Here is a 21,032-nt window from a genome sequence, read left to right as displayed (position 1 = left end):
TGGGTGAACAAAATAAATCAGAAACTTAAAATTCAGGAACTCCAGCTCTTCAAACCAGCGAAGCCCCAGACTTGTACACCGTTCTGAGACGCAGGGTGGTGCTTCCCTGCTTCTTGCATGCCAGCATCAGCACCGCTTCCTCGTCATGGTGAGGAGTAAAGCAGCAAGTGACCCCCTTTTTTCACTGCAAACAAAGGGGGTGCCACAGCAAGACAACTAGATTTCTTCAGATTTGGTACAACAGGCTGGTCAACGCGAAAAGTGTCGGTCTCCCCGTTTCTTGCTCAAGACCCACAACTATCAGATCAAACATTGAGCAGCAGCAGCAAGTAACCCCTCCGCCGCAACCAAAGGGGTCAAACGTTTGTCGTCAATTCACTTCCAGGCAGAAAAACCATTTTCCTCAAAAGAAACAATTTATTTAGAATGAAACAAAATCAGCTCAACTGTGAGCGCATGTTTGAGTGACAGCTACTTTTAAGCTGTGTGAGCCATAAAAAGGGTATTCCTTTACTTTTCCAGCAATCTTGTGTACACAGCACAAAGCAAAGAGGTCATTTTTTTTTCCACTTAAAACACGGGCATTGGCATCACAATAGCAGATACACAACTTTTTTTTTTTTTAAAGCTGCCATTTTAGTAAAATGCACAAATACTAAACAGATAAGCTTTCTTCCATCAAGAGGCCCATGTAAATTCCACACAAGCCACTGCTTCTCTTCCCAAAGGTCCATTAGAGCTTGGTATCCCATGCGGTTGTCTTCTGCAGTCCACCAGCTTTGCTTGCAGGAGGAAAGAAAATGTTATTTCAATACAAATGTATACAACAGATTTTTTTTTTTTTCCCCTCCCTACGTTATACAGATGAACATAAAGAGCTACAAGGCCTTTCTCCATATTCTACTTGGACTTCAAAAAGCACCAATACCACCCAAGGGCACGAAACCTTGAAATGAAGTCACCTTCTATGTATAGATGCATAACAAGTAGTGCAGGGCTTCTTTTTGGACCAAGGTTAAACTAGGCTTACAGTACTGATGATTATTCAACATTCAGTAACAGTTAATGGGACACATCAAAATAATTAACCGTGAGAAAAACCAACCAAATTGTTGATAATTCGGTTGACTTTCCTCAAAGAATATTTCCTGAAGGCAACTTATCAACAGAAATATGAAATGTAGTGTTACAAGTTTCTCTTTTGTTCTCGTTTTGCTGCGCAGCTCTAACAGCGGACAACGCCAATATTAAAGAGAAGGTCAAATCAAAGACACACCTAATATAATGTAAAATTGTTGCTATTCAAGTAGTATTTCTCATCCGTCATTTTCACACAATCAAAACTGCATGAAGTTGAATATTCAATTAACCATTCGGTCTGCTTTAAGCCTAATACAAAAATCACCTCATCATTCAGCTTATAGATCATTGGAATATCTGTCCTTCGGTGCTATCTGCAGAAAGTAATGAAGGGGGAGACAAAGGGGAAAGAACCCCAAAAGCTCTACAGTCACATGGCAATAATTTCTTCCACTCTCGTTTCCATTCAACAGGCGTACAGCAGACTCCCCAGGAGTACTGCCCGCAACACTGTTTTTCTTAAAAGCCAGGAACTATGATTTTCCAAGCCATTTTTCCCTGAGTCCTCAGAGTTTTTGAACCTGTCTTCACAATTTTGATTCACTCTTCCTCCCCATTAATACTTTAAGGCCTTTCACCTCAGTTACCATCAGCCAGATGCTTCCCCAACCAATGCGCAAAAGCTTAAACTCCCTCCTCCGCCCTCCACAGGGGGCTGAGCAAGTTGTCACATTTCAATCCTTTAACATCCTTGTAAAAAATGTAATAAAGAGAGAGAGTAAGATTTGTCTGCCTGGCACGTAACGCCCTCTTCTCTCTACAACGCTTACAAGGATGCGTCGGTACTTGTAACCCAGGAGCCTGAAACCTCCGGAGCTGAGGGTAACCTCGGCGTTCGTGCCGCAGTCCCAGTGAGCAGCAGACGGTCACTAGACGGGAGCAAACAAAGCCACTGGCCGGCAGCCAAGGAAGTTGCATAAAGTTTGCAAGTTAAAAAAAAAAAAACCAACATCTTAAACAAAAGCATGAGTCATTTGAGGTTCTTTCCCCAAAGCATAAAGCACAACTATGAAATGATTCAGGAAAAGGACATCCTTTTTCCACGCTAATTCAACAAACTAATGAAATATAGGAACATCAGCTGTACACAACGTTAGAAGAAATACTGAGCCCTCGCTAGAGCAACGTAATGCCAAACACAACGAGAGAGCTAAGGTCTGCTACATCTGTTTTGCTCTATACAGAAGTGGTATTTCACACGGACTTCTACTCGCGTTCAGCCTTGGCCAAGATGGCTTTTAGTGGACAGTTACTCCAATGGTGCACCCTTCAGAGCCTAAGAGAAAAGCACTGCCGACCCAGCTGTACCAGCCTTGATGGCAGCACATCAACTTCAGTGCCGGCAAAAAAAAGTATTGCCAGTCAACTATGTTTTGACATTAAGAACCCTCAGAGGGTGTTAAAATCCTTGCTTACAAAACAGAGCAGCAACCACAAATAAACCAGATTTAAAGAAGCAGGTACTCCATTAAATAAGAAACCAGAAAACCTGGAGTCAAATAGCGCCTCGCCTGTTCCTTATTACCCTCCAGCGTGGCACACTTTTGACTCATAAAAGCCCGTGGCAGGTATAACCACCGCTATTTTACAAGGAAAAATGGAAGTGCACCTAGGATGCTCTTTCCGAAAGGGCTCCCACACTGAGTTTGCTTTGACAAGCTTTGTTGACCCCAAGTTTTATGGGTTTTTAAAACAGGTGCCTACTGCGTATCAGCGTAACAAACACTCTTTTCAGCAAGTTTAAGTGTTGAACACAAACGTTAGTGCTTCTTTTTTTTTTTTTTTCCCCTCTTTTTTTTTTTTTTGGTTTAGGGCAGATTCGAATTCCCAGCAGTTCAAGTTTCTTTCCTTTAAAACTCCGCGCTTGCAAGTGACTCCGTCAGATGCAACAACAAAACTCACTCTAAACGCAAGCAGCGCTTCAAGTGAGTTAGCAGCAGCGCCGATTACCTGCTGACACACAACAGACACCTGCTAGAATTAAAACAGTCATTCTTTGCAATAAGTGGTAAATACGCTGTATCTTCTAAAACAGAGTTATTTGCGCTATCGGTGTCATTTCGAAAAATTCTCATTGTTAATAGTAAGATGAACAGCTGATTTCTGCCATCGAAGTCTATTACATTCACGCTGAAGGGCAACCCAGAAATTCTGGATTTTACCTTTAAGAGCATTAAATGAGGCTTCTAAATTTCCACTTAGAAAGAAAAATAGCTACAAAACCAAAATCTGTTTTCAAGGTATGCTGCCACATTCAAGTTCTTAGTTCACCGCGATGCCTGGGATACTACGTCTACTCATGCTGGTCAGATAAAGGAAACCAAAGCCCACTTAAACCAAAGCACCCTCTGACGAGTGGGTCGGCAAAGCGGTACTACAGAAATCCCTATTTCTGTGACAGTGAATCTCAAGCAAGTACAGTCACACTTCGGAACGGCTGTGCCCATGAAAATACATTCAAGACATTTCCTCCTTCGTGTACTATTCTGCATTTTGAACTCGATTTTTGTCTCACGCAAGTCGAAACAGAAATCAACCTTGTCCCTGTACCAATTGCCCAAGCGGAGGATCGATGGAGTGAAGCAGCATCGCTTTTACATTGCCCGAGTCTCTGAAAACGTGGCTAAGTGCAAGACTACATTCTGGGTTTAAGTGCAAGATTACATCTTTGGGGGCCTGTAAATAGACAGTCAGATTTACGCTTCAGTTTAGAAGCTAGCTGCAACATCCTTTTGGTTGTTAAACAAAACAACAGGGATTTAGATCCCTTCTTCCCTCCTAAAGGCCTGTGTTAGCAAGGCGGCCAAGACAGCTGGAGAAAAGTGCCCAATGAGTGGGGAAAAATACGTGAGAGAAAATTAACTAAGTTCTTTGAAAAAAAGCAAACTATTTCCTCCTAAAATCACAGAACAAGAGCTCAAACCGCAGCATCTCAGAGTACTTTTAATACTTTTCCAAGGTGCTAAAACCCACTTTACTCCAGGTGCCTATAAAATGATAAACCTCATGTAATGCCCACTGTACTGTACCTGAAAAGTCCCTAGCAGACAGCAGTTTCTTGCTATTAACAAAGAGGTAAAATGTTAATGAGAACTTTTATGTAATTAAATTATCACAGAATTAAAACCATCTCTGGAGAGAAGCACACTTGCTCAGAGTTTGCACTGTGGAACCAGACCCCACTGTACCTGCAACTCTTTGAAAAAAAAGGCAGTAAAAACAAAAAACCACAATATAACTAAAGTTATTCTTAAAGCACCTCCTTGTTTCTTGCATACCAGAGTAAGCACAAGACATTCGTGGTTTGTAACAAAGTCCTCAGCTATTTACCAAACATTGTCACTGCTACAAACCCAAAGTGCATATATGGGATACAACAGAACTCAGAGAAATAGGCGAAATACACCTGTTTAAAAAAGCATACTTTCAGTGCATGCATTTTGAGGGGCTGGATAAAATTATCAAACACCCAATAAAGGAATTAAATGTTCTGCAGTGTACCCGAGAGCAGGTGCTGGTCACCTGAAAGACACCAACCTTGAGCCATGCAACTCGCAGGGAAACCATTCAGGCTCCCGAGGAAGGGGATCACGCGTGCCAAAGGGCCGCCGGCCTGAGGCCGCCACAGAATTTCAAGGACCCGAAAAATGAGTTGACACCAGTCCACTAGGAAGTATGTGGTTTTCCATTTAAACTACTGAGTGCTTTAAATCTGGTCTTTTAGGTTTGTAACTCTATCAAGGATGAGCTATTAAACTTGCTTTAAAATACATGAAATGAAAAAAGGACACGAATCAAAATTAAGAAGACGGGAGTTTGTTCTTCCCCCCCAGTTTTGTTTGTCTTTTTATTTCTTTTTTCCCTCTTTTTTAAATCAAAGCAGGCCTAGCCTCCCTGCTATCCCCACTGATAGGGGACGCTCAAAACATCCTATTCACGCTAATGGCTAACCAACCTTTCTGGCTTCTAACTTTATAGAAAAATGTAGTAACAGAAAAATGGGCAGGGGAAGTCACCTACAAACATAGATCTAATTTAAAATAATGACAGGGCTGGCTAAGGCTGTATCCCATAGCACCTGGCACACGCTGGAGGGGCTGTGCAGAGGAGTAGGCAGGGTTGGGTACAGAGAACATGAGGGCCTTAGGACGCCCCACGGACAATGATCATGACCAGATAGTCGTCCTCTGATTTGGCCAGCGCCTTGGCCGTGGAGTCCAGGAATTGCTGGGAGAAATCGCAGGGCGGAAAGGCGTGCAGCACCCCGCTGTTCTCCTTGTCTTTGTTACCCCCCACAGGGAGGCTGATCACCCCAGCAGCCTGCTTTTGCTTTAGATAGGACACCAGATTCCTGAGGGGCCTCTGGGTGGAGGTGGTGGCGGCCTCGGCAGCTCCGGCTGCGGAGCGGTTGTCTGATGCACCAGGCACAGCCAAAAGGATGGCGTAGCCATTGGGACCCGCCACTTTGATGCGACGATTGACCTCGTCCAGCTTGGGCTGGTCCAGACGAAGACGTTGGGTGATCTTGAGCTGAGCTACTTTCCCACCAGTCGCTCCCTCCACAAGGAGACTGCTGGCAACACCGAGGTCCCCCTGAAGCAGATGCATATTGGACGGGAAGTTGCTGTTCTTGAGCAGGAGCATCCCCTGCCAAGCCAAACAGAGCTTGGGGGCTCCCCCGGCCTGCGACGCTCCATCCTGCTGCTGTTTCTGAGGAGGAGGTTTGAGGCGGGAGCCTCCGCCGCCTCCTTCCGTAGCACGCTCATCCTTTTTGGCTGGACTTTTGCACTCCTGAGCGGCAGCTGCCGCAGAAGCGCGATGCTTCCGCTCCCGTTCGGCGGAATTCTTGCGGTCGCGCTTTTCGTTCTGACCCCGCTCCAGGCTGCCCCTGCGCGATTCCCGGACAGGCGAGGGGCGCTCCAACAGGAGCAAGCGGGAGGACGAGCGCTCAGGGTCACTACTGTAACGCTCCCTCCCTCCAAGGAGCTCGGGGCTGCGGTCCGGTGGAGAGGTTGTGGCTAAACAGTGACGCTTCCGGGAGGAAGAAGAGCGCTCACTGTCTGGAGAGCGGTCCAAGTGCCGGCCTCCATCCTCCGCCAGTCTCCTTTTCCTAGGCTGATCCCTACTACTACTGCCCAGTTCCCTCTCCCCTCGGTCCCGCTCCAAGGACCAACCATCCCGGCGGCGCTCTAGGCTTTCCAGTGGGTCATAGGCAGCTGCCCGATTACTCCTATCCCGTACAGGGGGTGGGGGTGGCACCCACTCTGTCTCAGGATACAGGTCTCTGTCACGGTCTCTATAGAGTAACGGTGGTGTCCTGTCCCGGGCCCCCCGAAGAGGATCAGGTGGGGCTCCCCGGTGAGCCCCAAAAGCAGCCGCCTCCGCCACAAGCTCATAATGAGCAGGGGGCGGCAAGGGCAGAGGCTGCAGGTAGGGCTGCTGGTACCGATGCTCAGTGTCAGCAAAGTCTACGCGGAGGCGGCGATCTGGCCCCCCCAAGGGAAAACCACGCATGTGGGTGCACGCTGCCTGCGCCGCGTCCAAGCTCTCGTACTGGATATAGGCCCAGGAATCACCTTTACGGTAATCGATAGTGCGAATGGTTCCAAACCGATCAAACTCCCTGGCCAGGGCGGCAAGGGGCACCCAGGGCCCAAGGCCACCCACCCAGAGCCGGGTAGTCGGAGTGGCTTTACCATACCCAATCTTGATGGGGTTGCGCAGAAGCACCTTTCCTGACATGGCCAGCTTGGCCCGGTGTGCCATGTCCAGATTTTCAAATTTAAGAAAACCATACGTGCTGGTCTGCCCGCGCCCCGGCCTTTTGATGTCCACCTCGGTGATAACCCCAAAACGGTCAAAAGCTCGGCGTAAATCTGACTCGCTCACGGTGATGTCCAAGTTGCCCAGGAACAACGTGCGGTTGGCTCTCTGGTCATCCTCAGGGCTGATCTCCTCCTCACCGGCAGCTCCAGCACCCCCTCCTCCTCCACGAAAACCCCCAGCAGTCGCGACACCAGCCACCCGCTCCAGCCCGTAGGCCGGCCGCACTCGCGTTTCATAGAAACCCCCGTAGTCCCTCTCCCTTTCCAACTCCCTGGGCAGAGGGGGCGGAGGCGGCAAGCGGCCCAGGGCGAGCTGCTGCAGCCGGTAGTCTCGATAACCCAGAGCCCCACCGCTACCGGCGGGTGACAAAGCCCGCTGCGTCGCCCCGGCCGGCGGGTGCCGCACAGCCGCCGCCGCCGCCGCCGCCACCCCTACAGCCGTCGTGCCGTAGGGCGACTCCTTGTCCAGCAACGCCGGGGAACGGCTGCTGCGTCGCCGGCTGCTCCCTCCACCACCTCCGACATAGACGGCTTCGATTTTCAGCGGGCGGTCGTAGAGCACGAGGCGGCCGCGGGCGTGCTTGGCGGCGCGGGCATCCTCGGGCCGGCGGAAGTTGACAAAGGCCACACGTTCGTCAGCAGCGCCGGTACCGGGGGGCAGGCGGCTGATTTTGACACTCACGTCGCCGAAACGCTTGAACTCGTGGAAAAGCCCGTCCTCCACCGCCTCGTCGCTCAGCGCCGAGCCCAGCTCGCTGATCTTCAGCGTCTTGTACTCCCCGCCGCCGCCCGACTCGGAGGAGGAGGAGGACGGGGCTGCTGCCGGTGCCCGGGACTCACCCCCGCCGCCGCGGCTGCTGCTGCTCCGCGACGCCTCCGCGGTTTTCCCGCCGCCGCCGTAGCCGTGCCGGCTGCCCCCGCCGCCCGCCGCTGCCGACCCGGCCTCGTACTCCCGGGAACCGGCGCGGCCGGCCTTGTCCGGGTGCGGTGCGCGCCGGCTGCTCCCGCTGTTGCTCTCGTTGGAGGCCGCCGCCGCCGCCGCCGCCGCCGCTTTCCCGCCGCTGCCGTTAGAACCACCGGAGCCGCTCGGCTTCTTGCTGCTCCGCTCGCCCCGCGCCGAGGAGGAGGAGGACGCCGAGTCCTCGCCGCCCCCGCCGCCCCGCGAACGCTTGGCTTTGGCCGGCGAACGCTCCTTGCCCTTCATGGCGGCGGGCGGTGCGGTGCGGCTCCCCCCGCCCGCCCCCGGCCCTGCTCCCGCCGGCGGCCTCACCGACTGACTGACCGCCGCGCTCACGCACCCGCCGCCATCTTGGAAGCCGCGGCGGCAATGAGCCCCGCCCACTCGGCGCCCATTGGCCGCTCCGCGCCGGCCCGCCGCCCTCGTTGGCCGGCGAGCGCGTCACCTCCACCCCCTCGCCCCCGCCGGGCGGAAGGCCCGCCCATTCCCCCTCACTACTCTTTCCCATTGGCTTAGCGGGCTGTCCTTCCGCCGGCCGGCCTCGCGCGCCCGCCATCGGGGGCGGGAAGAGCCGCCCTCCCCGCTCCTCCCCGCCCCCTCGCTCATTGGACCGTTAGAAAGGGCGCGGCCTTCTGATTGGACTGCCATCCCTGTCGATCGTAGCGGTTCAACCATGGGAGGACTTCCCTGCTCAGTGGCCATTGGGCCGAACTTATCTCCTCCTTCTGATTGGCTCTCTTACCTGCCAGTTATAATGGTCCTGCTGCGGCCCCGCCCCGCCGCTCCCCATTGGCCCGCTCGCTCGGACGCGGGTTCCCATCGTTCCTCTCAAATTCTCGCGAGCTGCTCCTTCCCCGCTGCCTTTCCTCATTGGTCATTGGTAACCTTTCCTGCGCTGCTTTGATTGGCTAAAGACTACGCCGCTCCCGAAGAAGCGCGGGCTGCTGCCCAAGCTCCACCCTTCGTTTATCATTGGGCGAGAAAAATCTCCCCAAGCATTTGATTGGGTGCAGTCATATAGCTTGCGGATAGGCTAAAGCAGAGATCAGTCACGGGTCTTCTGACTCTGATTGGATACAGCGGGGAAGAGGGCGGTTCCCCGGCACGGTTCGTCGTGCGGCCGCGGCTGAGGGCTCAGACCGCGCCGGCTGCGGCGCGGAGCGGGGTCGGGGGCTTTGTGGTCTCCGCCCATCTCCTCAGCCCGCAGGGGCGCGCGGGCGGCCTGGGGATAAACGCCATCGGGGTGGGCTGGGGCTCAACTTCACCGGAGACAAGGCCGGAGGGTGAAAGGAGGGAGCGCTGAGGCGGGTCGCGACCGCTCGGCCTGCAGTCAGTGCCCGTTGTGCCCACCGCCCCGCCTCCGTGTGCGTGTCCGCGCCGGGGAGTTCGCTGGAACACCTCCGGCGGGGCTGTGGGAGCCCCGCGGCTCTCCGGGCCGCCAGCGTGTCGGGTCCGCCCCGGGGCCGGCCCCTTCTGGATGCGGGAGCCTGGGGAGGAGGCAGCGAGCAGGGCCGGGGCCTCCCTGTTACCCCTCGCCCCGTTACCGCCTGCCTCGGGGCCCTGCGCTCCTGCTCGTCCCCCTGCTCCGCCCGTGCGCAGCGCGGAAGGGCGAAAACGAAAGGCTCGCAGGGTGCGAGAGCTGCCCCTGCATCCAGGTCCCCCGTAAATCACCCCCCCCCCAACCCCTAATTTCACACCCCCAGGGCTGCTCCTCCTGGCTGCCATCGAAACGCGTCGAAATCCGGCAGTACCTGAGGAGGAGAGGGGAAAAAAAAACCACACAGCCCAAAACCTGCATCCACACTGCAGCAGGAGGAACTTCATTTAAGCCGGCGATGCTACGGCTCCCCTGAGCCGTGTTTTATAATCACAGCCTAAGTGGTTTGAAACAAGGCGAGCAGAAAGCACGATGTTCCCTCGCTGTGCCTCTGAGTGAAACGTCCTCGCGTCTCCGTGTCACCCCATGGAAATAAGATCGCTCCCCAGGAACGTCTTATTCGAACAGAGGGAGAATTGAATCAGATTTTTTAATAGCGGTCCATTAGACTGCATTTCTCCCTGTCATATCATCTCCTCCTGACGGAGACGGTACACAGAGAGGCTCCTGAAATTGTGGGTGGGTTTTTGGCGGTGGGTAAATAGCTGATGTCTAAATATAGACCTAAGAGTGATAGAAATTGTGTTTGAAATATACGTCGAGCTTCTGAAAATGCGATCCTCGTATGTAACAACACTGAGTTAACCTAATGGGCGTATTGGAGACAGACCCGCAATGATATGGGAGCGCAGCTCATGTGGATATAATTATTGTAAAGTATATGGAAGACAGATACAATTAGATGGATGTGGATCATCCAGATGAAGTGATACAAAGGTATGTGAGGGAGGGGCGGCATCACCGGCGCGGAGGAGCCTCGGCTGAGCGAGACACGGAGTCTGTCAGACAGGCTTATCGCAGCCGCTGCTCTTGTCTGGGTTGAGCCACTTTCCCGGGGAGACACGGCTGAAGAATAAAGCTCCAGCTCTTTTTTTTTCCTTCCCCCATCCCCTCCCCACCCCCAAAAAAAAAAAAAAAAAAAAAAAAAAATTGCTCTTCTGTCAAGGTGTTACCATTTTACAGAAATATCTCACTTCCAGGGCGAGGGTTGTGAGAAAGGTTTCTGGAGGCTGGGATGGGATTGATTGAGGAAGGCGATGCAGCCCACAACATGCTATGGGGAGCAGAATATCCTAGCTTACGCTTACAAAAAGCATCATCATTTTAGTCTGGATCCCATGCAGGTGCCCCTTCCCACCAGCTCCCCTCCTGCACATCCCATGGTGTCTGTCAGAGCATGGCAGAGGTGCTGAGGAACCGCTCCTCAGCTACGTAAGGTAAAACTGTGGGGGAAAACACATTTTTTTGCCATATTTCAGCTTCATCTTTGAGGTTACATCTGGTAAAATCTGGCACAGCTCCACTGGCTTGAGAGGAAATGCATCACTTTAAACAGCTAGTGATAGAGACCTGTATCTGCCAAGGTCCTAACCGCTTCCTCGTGCTGCCTCGGGTTGGGAGAGAAACACAGAAATTAAAATTCCTCAGCTGATGAGTCACGGCTTAAAAGACACCTTGGGGGAGCGCTGGGCCACATCACGGCAGGGACGGGCCCGCCTGACAGACATTTAATCTGATTTCAGTCCTTCTGACCCGCTCCTTCCAGGGCAGGACTCTTCTCCTCCTGTTTTTTTTCACCTCCGCATCAGTGGCCGTTGACATGGATCTCTGCAGCGCCGGTTCAGCAGCGCTGGTGTGTTTCAGAGTGGGTTTTGGCAGCGGGAGAAGCAGCCCTGGAGAAGAGCTTGCTTTGTCAGGCCACGAGAAACGACCCGGCGTAAGCAGGAACCTCCCCTCAGGCCTAGGCCAGATAGAGAGTGCTCTGTCTGCACTTCTATATGTGTGTATGAATAATTAAGGTGCCAGATGGCCCTTGAGTCCCTGGTCTAGATATAAACGTCTAATTACGTTTGGTGTCCGTGGGAGTTGGGTATCCAGGTCTCTCTGCGGAGCTGGGCTCATCCCGAAGGATACTTGGGTGTTGCAGAGCCAAAGAAACTCACTGTTTTCCTTCAAAATCCTTTCTCTAGGGGTTTAACTGTGCGTCTTCTTTTCAAAACCTGCAGGAGATAATCGCAGAGGAACGGGTCGGTCGGATGGAGGAGGAGAAGCAAGGAGAGCTGCCTGGCAGGATCCCAAAGCCCCCGCTCTGAGCCCCGCCGATCGACATGGGTAGAAGACTTGCGAGCATCTCGCCTGGGGAGGCGTTTGCTTGTTTGCAGTTTTGCATTCAGACGAGCTGCCTTTCTTCCTGCAGATGCGCTTGTATCCCAGCTGGCCATTAGAGATGTCGAAATACATTAGCTTCACTTAGGCGAGGCCACAAGAGCCCTCCCGGGACCGGAGCTGCCAGCCCAGAAGTGAGCTGTCGCGCACTCTGACCCAGAGAGGCGGCAAAAGCTTCCCCCGAACGGTCGCTGCAATTCTCGCGACGATCTCCGCAGCGGCCCAGACCTCGCCTTCGCCAGGAGGAAAAAAAAAAAAACCAAAAACAAAACAAACTGGAGAACATCCACCCTGCGGGATGCTGGTGAGGTTTGGCAGCGAACCGCAAGGCAACTCCCAGTACCTCGAGGAAAGCCGGGAGAGAGCGGATTTCTTCCTGCAGCCGGGAAAGCGGTGTCCGGCGCTTGCTGGCAGCCTCGTGGGGAGGCAGCGTGGAGATGGGGGTCAAGTTCAAGACTCCTCACCCTGCCCTGTGCCTCTGCTCGAGTTCACTGCTGCCTAAAGCTCCCTTCGCCCTGGCTCGGCTCTGCTCAGCACCATCCCCGAGGGCCCTGGGGACAGGTTTCACAGCGGTTCCCCACGCAGGGTGGTCCCTGCGCCCCGTCCTGCCCGTCATCCTCCTCGGAGCATCCTCGCAACGAGCAGCCCCAGGCTCCCCGGCCCCCAGTGCCCCCACCCCGGGGCTCTCCCCTCTCCCGCCCGCAGGCAGAGCAGGCAGGCCCTGCCTGTACCGCTGCCGGCAGAGGGCAACGGCAGCCCACGCATCGCCGGGGCCTGATCCTGCCGGGTGCCGCAGCCCTGCCCGGGGCCAGCCGCAGGAGCTGGGCCCTCTGCCCTGGCGCAGCCCCTCCTAACCGCCCCCTCCGTTCCCTTCTCCATTTCATCTCTTTTTCCTCTGCTGCACGGGGAGTGCTTGAGTTTAATAAGTAATGAAGAAATTTATGGAACCATTAGCACGGTAATTGTTCGCTTTCCACCTAATATTCAGAGATTAATGGAGAGGGAAAAACAAACCCCCAAAGTACAGAGAGGATTAAGGCAGGATTGGGGATCCAGGATCACATCGCAGGGCCACATCCTTCACCGAAACCCTGTGTCCTGAAGATGGCTGGTGCACGGACACGAATCTATAACTACAAAGGTTTGAGCACCAGGGACCCTCCATGCCCTCGGCCTCCTGCCTTTTCCAGTCCCCGGCATCCGTCCCCGGGACTCGCTGAGGATGGCCCTGCTCAGGACAGTGATGTCCGTACGGGATGGAGGCACCTGATTTGGGGTTCCTGTCCCTGGTCTCTCCTGGCAGGGCCCCGTGGCTCCTCCTGTGGGGGTGCCGCCCAAGGAAGCCAAGCAGCACCCTGGGAAGCTGCGTACATCCACGGGCTTCAGGTGGTTTGGCTCACGTGCATCTCCGGTCCATCTGCCCCCTGCAAGCTGGTGCCTTAGTGTTCCAGTCGCTACCTGTGCTCAGCGGAGCCCAATTTTACATCGTGCTCTGCTCAGAGACCCTTCTACTGAGAGGCAGCAGCCTGGTCCCTCATCACTCTGTGCCTCGGTTGCTCTTTCTGAGAGCAGGGAGGAAAACGAAGCCGTCCTCTTGGGGAGGAGCAGCGCGGCCCAGAAGGACTGAGCCCGTCTGTGCTCACGCCGAGCAGAGATGAGACCGGCCGCGATCCCGGCAAGCAGGCGCCTTTAAACACCGGAGCCTCTGCTCGAGCCATTGCCATGTCACCGCACAGTGTCACGCTGCCGCGGCCGGGACATGATGAGCGAGCACTGCAGCAGCCTCGCAAAGCTGCGTCTTGCTGGGCAGACAGCAAACAGGTGGCAACGCAGGAGGAGGGGGACCTCACATAACCACGGGGCCTCAAAATGATCCAAACAGCTGAGACGTGGCTTGGTCTCAGCCAGGGCTCTTGGGTGCCTTTGATGGAGGAGGATTCTTCTTGGATAGGGAGAGAGGGGGAATACGGGGGGGAGACCCCCCCATCCCTGCTCTGAGCTCTAACATCACCGCCGAGTGTGACGTGTTTGCAGGATGAGTGGCACTTGCTGCGGGCGGGAGAGGATGCTGTTAAACGCCAGCCAGTGGCACCGCTGCCCAGCTCCCAGCAGCTGAGACCTGTGCCCTTTCCCATGTTCTGGTGGGGAGGAAAGCAAGGACAGCCTACAGCAAAAGGCATTTCTCAACCATTTCCATGAGCAGCTGGGCAGGAACCTGTGGGAAGCAAGGATATGGCCCCATGTGCCAGCCAGCTCCCAAGCACCTCATGCCTCTCTTCCACCCCTCTAAGGATGGTACCTTGTTCCTGCTGTGCCAAACGCTGTCACAAAAATACAGAAGTCCCCTGTCTCCGTTTAGTCTTCAGGGTGGCGTGTGTCACGTCTCGCAGCTCTTCCCTGTGACACGCTCCAGCCGCGGTGGGAGCAGAGGGCGTCATGCCGAACAGCACGTCCTCTCCTGTCCCACGAGGACATCTTTGCCTGCAGCCCTAGAGGATAAAAGACCAAGTCTTCACAACATCTTCCCTCCCTTCCAACACCTTCCCAAACGAAAAAGTTGTCATGCTGAGACACATTGCCCCGTGGGGCAGGCGAGGAGCCCAGAACCGGCCGGGACCCTTCTGCCCTGAGGATGCACGTGCTGACCGCAAAACTCTGGTTTTTTTTTTTCCTAGTTATCCCCTTCCCCAGCCCTCCACTCCCTGCCACACATGGGCAGCCTGACACTGGTTTCTCTCCCCTATCACCCGTGCATAAATTCCCACCTCCTCCTAACCAGCTCTGGTGCCTCAGTTTCCCCACACTGTGCATTTTCAGAGGTTTTTTTCCTGTGCCAGGCAGGTGGGGATGGACAGTGCCCCCACCAAGCCCCAGATGCCCCCCAGCATCTCCCAGCTCGGGTACTCCATCACACATTCAGCATGTCTTTTAGTCACTAGCGGGAGGGAAAGATGACAAAATAAATCAGAGGCTGGCAGCTCTGTTGTCTGGAAAGGAGCAGTTACCATCTGGATGGGGCGGGAACTCGGGCAGGAGACGATCAATAAAGCCCGCAGGTCTGTAAGGAGACACCCACCAACCTTCAGTCAGGGCCCCAAGGTCAAGACCCCGCCTGACTTCGCCATCGGAGCAACACTGGACCCAAGGAAGGAACGTGCGAGCTGGATCCCCTCGAGCTCTCAGGTTTCCAAGCCGACGGCCCTGGGCAAGGCTTTGCTGCTCAGAGAGACCCTTCTCCGCAGCGTAACGGGATCCTCCGCACCACGGAGGAGCGGTGGATAGTTCATGGGCTCTGGCTGACCACGCAGCTCCTGGGGCAGACCTGGGAGCTGGGCAACAAGGGCTGCTCTGGGACAGGGTCTTTAGCCCAGGATACTCCTAGGAATGAGGGGATTTTATTGCTCCTAAAGGACTGGGAGCTGGGAAACACTTTGGGATCTCAATGCCAATGGGCCAGCCGGTGTGAGGGGCAGAGTGCTCCTCCTGGCCGTGCCTGTGCTTCGCACCCGCTGAGCATTGGCCTTGTGGCAGCTTTGTACTCTTCCTCCCGTGGGACCATACCTGCCACTCGTGTCTCCTCATGGGCATTGCGTTACGGATTTAATGCTGTGCCTTCCCATCCGTCTAGCTGGCTGTCAGCAGCTCCCTTCTCCAGAAGGGCTGGGCTCAGTCCGACACCTTCTCCGCTCCCAGCCTTCATGGAGACAAGACCCAAGGCAGACACTCCTCACTCAGGCAGGGGGACCGGCGCAGGTTACTCCCGAGGGAGGAAAACCATGGTGGATGGGGTGGTGGCACCGCAAACCTGCCGCACACCAGCTTGGCGAGAGTCCTGGCAGCAGGTGGGGCCTCCGAGGGTTGTGTCGCCAGCCCTTCCCCAGTAGCAGCGGCCCTGGATTTGGCCTGCTGGTAGACTTTGATGGAAAAGGGCCTCCTTTTAAAGACCCAAAAGGCTCAACACGTGGCTTTACGCAGGATGGGGGCAGTTCACAGGCACGGGAGGGTGGCTGAGAGCAACCCTGCATCCTCCTGCCCCAGGATTTCCCCCACCTCCATCCCACGAACCTCCTTCCCCTCCAAGCTGAGCTAGATCCCATGGGTCTTTATCAAAAACCACTCCGTACGTTTGGTGCCTGGAGCTCCCTCAGCCATGGACTTTGAATTCTTGCTAAATATATATTTAAGGGAGTCGTGGGGATATTTTTAAATGACCCCTGAAGCTATTTCTGCTTAATTTCCCTCACTTTTCCTCCGTGTCTCTCCCTGATCATCTCCTCCACAGAGGACGAGAGCTCATTTTCATCTCTCCTGTCTGGGAGATGGGATGCCTGGCTGGCTGAAGACAAAGAACAGTCCAAAAAAGAGCAGACACAGCTGAGCAAGAATAGCAGCGGGGGCTGGTGCAGGGCAGAACATGGCAGGGTCCACCCCCCTCCTGCTTCAGGGTGCTGCTAATCACCAGCCAAGAGCAACCAGGTCAAAATATTCCCCTCTGCAGCCCTGCCCAGGCACCCAACAGGGCTTTTAGCTGCTCTGTAGTCTTAAATCAGATTAAACCTATGTGGTCAGGACAAGATCTGCTCACGGTCCTGATGCTTTGGTCCAATCTTTAGTCCCTGCTCAAAAGCAAAGGCACATCCCTGATGCACTCGGCTTCTGCCAGGGAGCAGCGGGTCCATCACAGCCCCCAAACCATCTTACCTTCCACCCTGGGCCGTGCCATTTCACTGCTTTACATCTCAATTTTCCCCATCTGACACTTGTGGATAATCACCCACCTCTGGAGCTAGTAAGGCCCCGATGCCTCCTGGTGATGAGCCACGCACAGAGCCCACAGATGGAAGAGGTTATTTTCCAAGGCAGCCCTCAGGGGAAGGGCAACCTGAGCGTGTGCGCGCATACACACATGTGGGCTTACTGCACCTAAACGCTGCCAGGAGAGAATTACAGAGGAGTGGAAAACCCAAGTCTCTGCTGCTGATGAGAAAGCAGTTCGTTAGGTTAACCCTTTCATCTCTACCAGAGTCTCCTGCCCCGTCGTCTTCCTTCTGGTGCCCTTGAGAAGCCGCCGTCGTTCATCTTGGGCGATTGGCTCATCCATCTTCCCGGCAGGTGTGATCTGCCCTTCAGGCTCTGCCCCTCGCCCTTACACAGGCAATTAACTCCCAGCACTAAGCTCCATCCCGCCTGCTGGCAGCTGTCTCCCCCCAGGGCAGATTCCCCCTCGTCCCAACTCCTTCGCTTTGAGTGTTTCTTAGGTGGTCACGGGGATTTTGTCTGGCTCCTTTGGGTGGGTTGAACGGGAAGCAGCAGGATTGCCTGCTGGCTTCCAGAACAACAGGGGGAAACGCTCCTTGCTTGTCCTCCATGGCTTTCCATCCCTGCCTTCCCTCCCAAATTTCCTTGCCTGTAGCTCATCTTTAGCTATTTTTGGCACTTCCCTGGCTGCTCAGGCACCTCCAACCCTTGCAAAGGGCTGGCTCGCTGGAACGCCTCAGAAAATACAGATGCGAGCACGTAGTGAACCAGCAAAAGGGGATCCCAGGGAGGAAGTGGATCCCCGCCTGTGTCCCACCTCCCGGGGAGCTCTCCCAGCCCCAGGGCGGGATTTTAACCTGTGTCTGCACCATCCCAGCTGAGCAGCCCCAGGATTTCACCGGTGAGATTTAACCACCAGGGCCCAGCCTGGATTTCCCACCCAGGCTCCTCCAAACTGTCCCAAGGGGAGGTGGAGTAGCACAGATACAAGAGCAAACACATCTCAGAGCCTGAGGACCCCCAGAGCTTCAGTTTTGGTCCAAATCGCTCCAGTTTTATGAGACTGCAGTTACTTTTTCTTGGTGCTTAATGACCCCAAGGTAAAGGCTACCAGCAACCAGGTTACCATCGCTCTGCTGAGACGCAATAACCACCACCGATGCTCTTGGTGCAGTCACAAACTAGATTGCATGAGCTGGTGCAGCCCGTTCCTCCCTGGGCGCCTGCTGCACGTTTGGGGTTTGGCACTGAGGTTGTTTCTCACACCTCAGTCAAACACAGGCTGGAGCTGCTGTGACTATTTGCTTGTTGGGAAAAAAAAAAAAATCTCCCCAAATTCTGGCTGGGAGATGGGACAGAGGAGCTGAGGACAGGGGAAACTGCGTGGCTCGTTGTAAAACATCTCAGCCAAGGTCCTTTGAAAGTCCTGTTGCACGTTCAGTCCTGGAGATGCTCCAGCAACTCCTGCGCCTGTATTTCAACACAGGACGGATCAGGGATCCTTCTCTGCTACGAGCTCAGCAGCACCCATGAGCGACCAAGTACAGATGGGCTGAGATGCCCTGAAATGCCTCTAAGGCAGCAAACCTGGCCCCAGGAGAGCACTGAGATGCAGAGAGGAGACACTACAGCTTCAGAAGACATTATACCAAGTGAGAAGAGTTGAGCGCTGCAACCCACACGCTGGATCTAACCACCTTCCTCACCATCACATGGATGGCCACAGGGGCCCTGGCGCTGCTGCTGGGGCTGGGACAGCCCTGGACCGTGCTCTGGACCAGCCAGGCCAGCTGCCAAGAGCTTCGGCAAAGGTGAACTGCTTGCAGATGCTCTTGGTGCAGCTCCAGGACACCCCGAGCTGCTGCAAGGCAGACCTGGGCACGTGGCGCAGAGCAGCCCCACGCCGCCCGCTCCTGGCTCCCGCTGTGCTTAAAGCAACGCAAATGCAAGAGGGGTGCGAGAGGCCGAGCAACAGAAAGGCTGAGGGGCAAAAATGGCCAGAGAAGTGGCCTTATTCACTATTTACTCAGTTTTAACTAAGGGACAGCAGTTGTCCTTTGCACTTCAGTGGATCCGGAGCGCTCAGAGCTGGCAGCTGCCATTGCATGGCAGGCCAGAGGTGCTCTCTGAGGGCTCTCGGGGAGCTGGAGACACGACTCAGCTGGGACACTGTGGAGCAGGGAGGTTCTTCCCTTGAGTACCAGCACCCATGCCATCCCTTCCCTGGGTCCCCAGGGGAGCCCGAGTGCATGGGCTGGGGTTTTGCCAGGGACCAGACAACAGGGTGCTTTGGAGCCCCTGATGCCCCTTCTACCTCCTGCTGCTTTTTCTTCTCACCCACTTCTTTCATCCCAGTCCTTTCCCCCAGCACTGACGGTGTCCCACCCCTTCCCCTGGCAGCCCACAGCCCTTCCCTCCCAGCGCTCCTCCCTCAGCCACCAGGCCAGCGCGCATCTCCCCTCTTTGCAGGCGCTGCTTGCAAAGGCACAAATCAAGCAAGAGCCCACCCCGAGCTAATCCGGGTCCTGCCTCGGCCCTGGGTTGCCGTTCCCCACGGCGGCTCCAGACCCTCCGTCCCGGTACACTGCATCCCTTCCTTCCTCCAAGCCGCGGCATCGCGGCAAGAGCTCGTACTGCTCGAGCGGGCACTGCTGCCCGGAAAAGGACTCCCAAGGATGCGAGCCAAGGAAAGTCACACCACGCTCAGCTTGATTAGATGGATTAGAGACCAGTCCCTAACCCTCGTCCAAGGCCATCAGAGAAGGGCTGCGATCGTCCCAGGTGACCAGCTCCGGTTTGCCTGGGGCTGATCTCTGGGCTGCAGAAGGGGAGATGACACCCGCCTCCATGGGAACCGCATTTTCCCCAGGTCCAAGGCCAGGGGTGCAGCCCTGCAGTGCTCCCCCTCTTCCCCCACTCCTCTGGCTACTGTCCCCACAGGGAGACAGGCAGCAGCTGAGATAATTTACCATTTAATGTGGGCAGATGGCTTAATTTAAACAAAATCAGAGAGGAGGGAAGCCAGCCTGTGAATGTCTTGATGAGTTCAGTCTGGTCTCCTGTCTCTCACCTTCCCAGCCCTGCCCTTCCCCAGCAGCAGGTAAGGCCCCCCCCCACTGCCCAGGGCACAGCAGCGCCCTGCTGCAGGGCTGGATGCGGCCCCAAAGGCTCCTCGGGTCCTTTCATCCTTTCTCCTCCCCAAGTGTCACTGCAGGAGGAAGAAAAAAGAATATCCAGGTGCAGCAAAAGCGCCAGCCTCCCCCAAACCCCTTTGCGACTTGGTTTGATCTTACAGAAGCTCTTGAGGTCTTCGTCTGGGGGGGCTGCGTTGCCAGATGACAGGTATTGGCATGGTTAGAGGTGGTGGCACGGTCACCCAGCAGTACTGTGCCCCGAGGACCGTAGGGGCAGAGGCTGTCCTGCCAGCGACGGAGGGAGGGGCGCTGAAGTGGGCAGAGGTAAGGGGAGACCTGCTGGGGTGGGAGGTGGTGGTGGGGAAGCTGCTGGGCAGAAGAAGGGAGGAATAAAGACCAAAGGGACCGCGGTTCCTGTGCTACCAGGGTAAATCCCTTCCTCCTCCTGCCCTGCGCCCTGGGGACGTCCCAGCGATCATGCTGCCCATGAATGCCTTCCTAAACTCCCCTCCAAGCTGTGCTCCCCACACTCTGCACCTCCACCCAAGACTTCATCACGCTTCCAGCTCTTCTCCATCTCGAGGTCTTACCCCATCTCAGGGCACCTCCTGGCTCTTGCCTTCCACCCAAACCAAAGCCTGCTCAGGCTTTAGCCACTCAGGTCACATTTTGTGGCCATCAGTCCCCTTGCACAGCAAGGTCCCGCCCAGGCTGGAGCTTCCAGTGCTCAAAACCACCAGTGCCCTCTTGGCCACGCTGGTCAGCAGGGGCGGAGGAGGCAGATCTGAGCTGAAACCGTCGCCAGACCCCAGTGGCGAACACGGAGGATGATCAGGCAAAGGCGTGATCAAGCGTTCAGCACTACTGTTTCCTACCCAGGAATTAGCCCAGCACGGCTCCCTGTGCTCGCGAGGAGGGCCAGGCAGCCAGCCCTGGTCCGGGCAGGCATCGCAGAAGTAAACACAGGACCTTGGGCTGCCAACCACCACCATCCCCGCCTGCACAAGCAAAGCAACCCTGAGATGGGGGGCAAAAACACCTACAACAACCACACCAACCCCCTTAATTTCCAGAACAAACACAGCAGGCTCTTCTCTGTCAAGAGACGGTGATTTTCCTGTAATTACCCACATCCCCAATGCACACAACAAATCCATTCTGGTTATGCAGAGAGTTTTCATAACAGGTTGCATGGCCGTAGGTGATTGCTTTAAAAAGCTCCCCACCCATGGAGCCGCGCTTTCCGTGCCTGTTCCCTCCACAGTAATAAATGCTAATAATAAGGCTTAGTACCATGCAGCATTTTATGGCCTGTCTAATGCAGGAAGTCAAAGTTACTGAACACAATGGTCTCTTCTTTGGCCACAAAAATAAGCATAATCCAAGGAAAAAGA

At 55.0% G+C, this 21,032-nt stretch overlaps 1 protein-coding gene across 1 annotated transcript; it reads right to left on the bottom strand.

Moving 5' to 3' along the window:
* Nucleotides 1–392: 392 nt before the first annotated feature.
* RBM15 (RNA binding motif protein 15) lies at nt 393–8,305 on the bottom strand. Its single transcript, XM_075115298.1, has one exon. The coding sequence runs from the start codon at nt 8,167–8,169 to the stop codon at nt 5,284–5,286; it is 2,886 nt and encodes a 961-aa protein (XP_074971399.1). The 5' UTR covers nt 8,170–8,305; the 3' UTR covers nt 393–5,283.
* Nucleotides 8,306–21,032: the final 12,727 nt, after the last annotated feature.

Source organism: Phalacrocorax aristotelis, chromosome 21, assembly GCF_949628215.1.
Source record: "Phalacrocorax aristotelis chromosome 21, bGulAri2.1, whole genome shotgun sequence".
In the NCBI taxonomy this organism is placed as follows: Eukaryota; Metazoa; Chordata; class Aves; order Suliformes; family Phalacrocoracidae; genus Phalacrocorax; species Phalacrocorax aristotelis.
Note: the sequence above shows the minus strand (reverse complement) of the source record. Positions and strands in the feature narration are given on the sequence as shown.

Bases quoted from the DNA above. Each gene is read 5' to 3' on its own strand.
- RBM15 (XM_075115298.1), bottom strand. From the start codon at position 8,169: ATGAAGGGCAAGGAGCGTTCGCCGGCCAAAGCCAAGCGTTCGCGGGGC.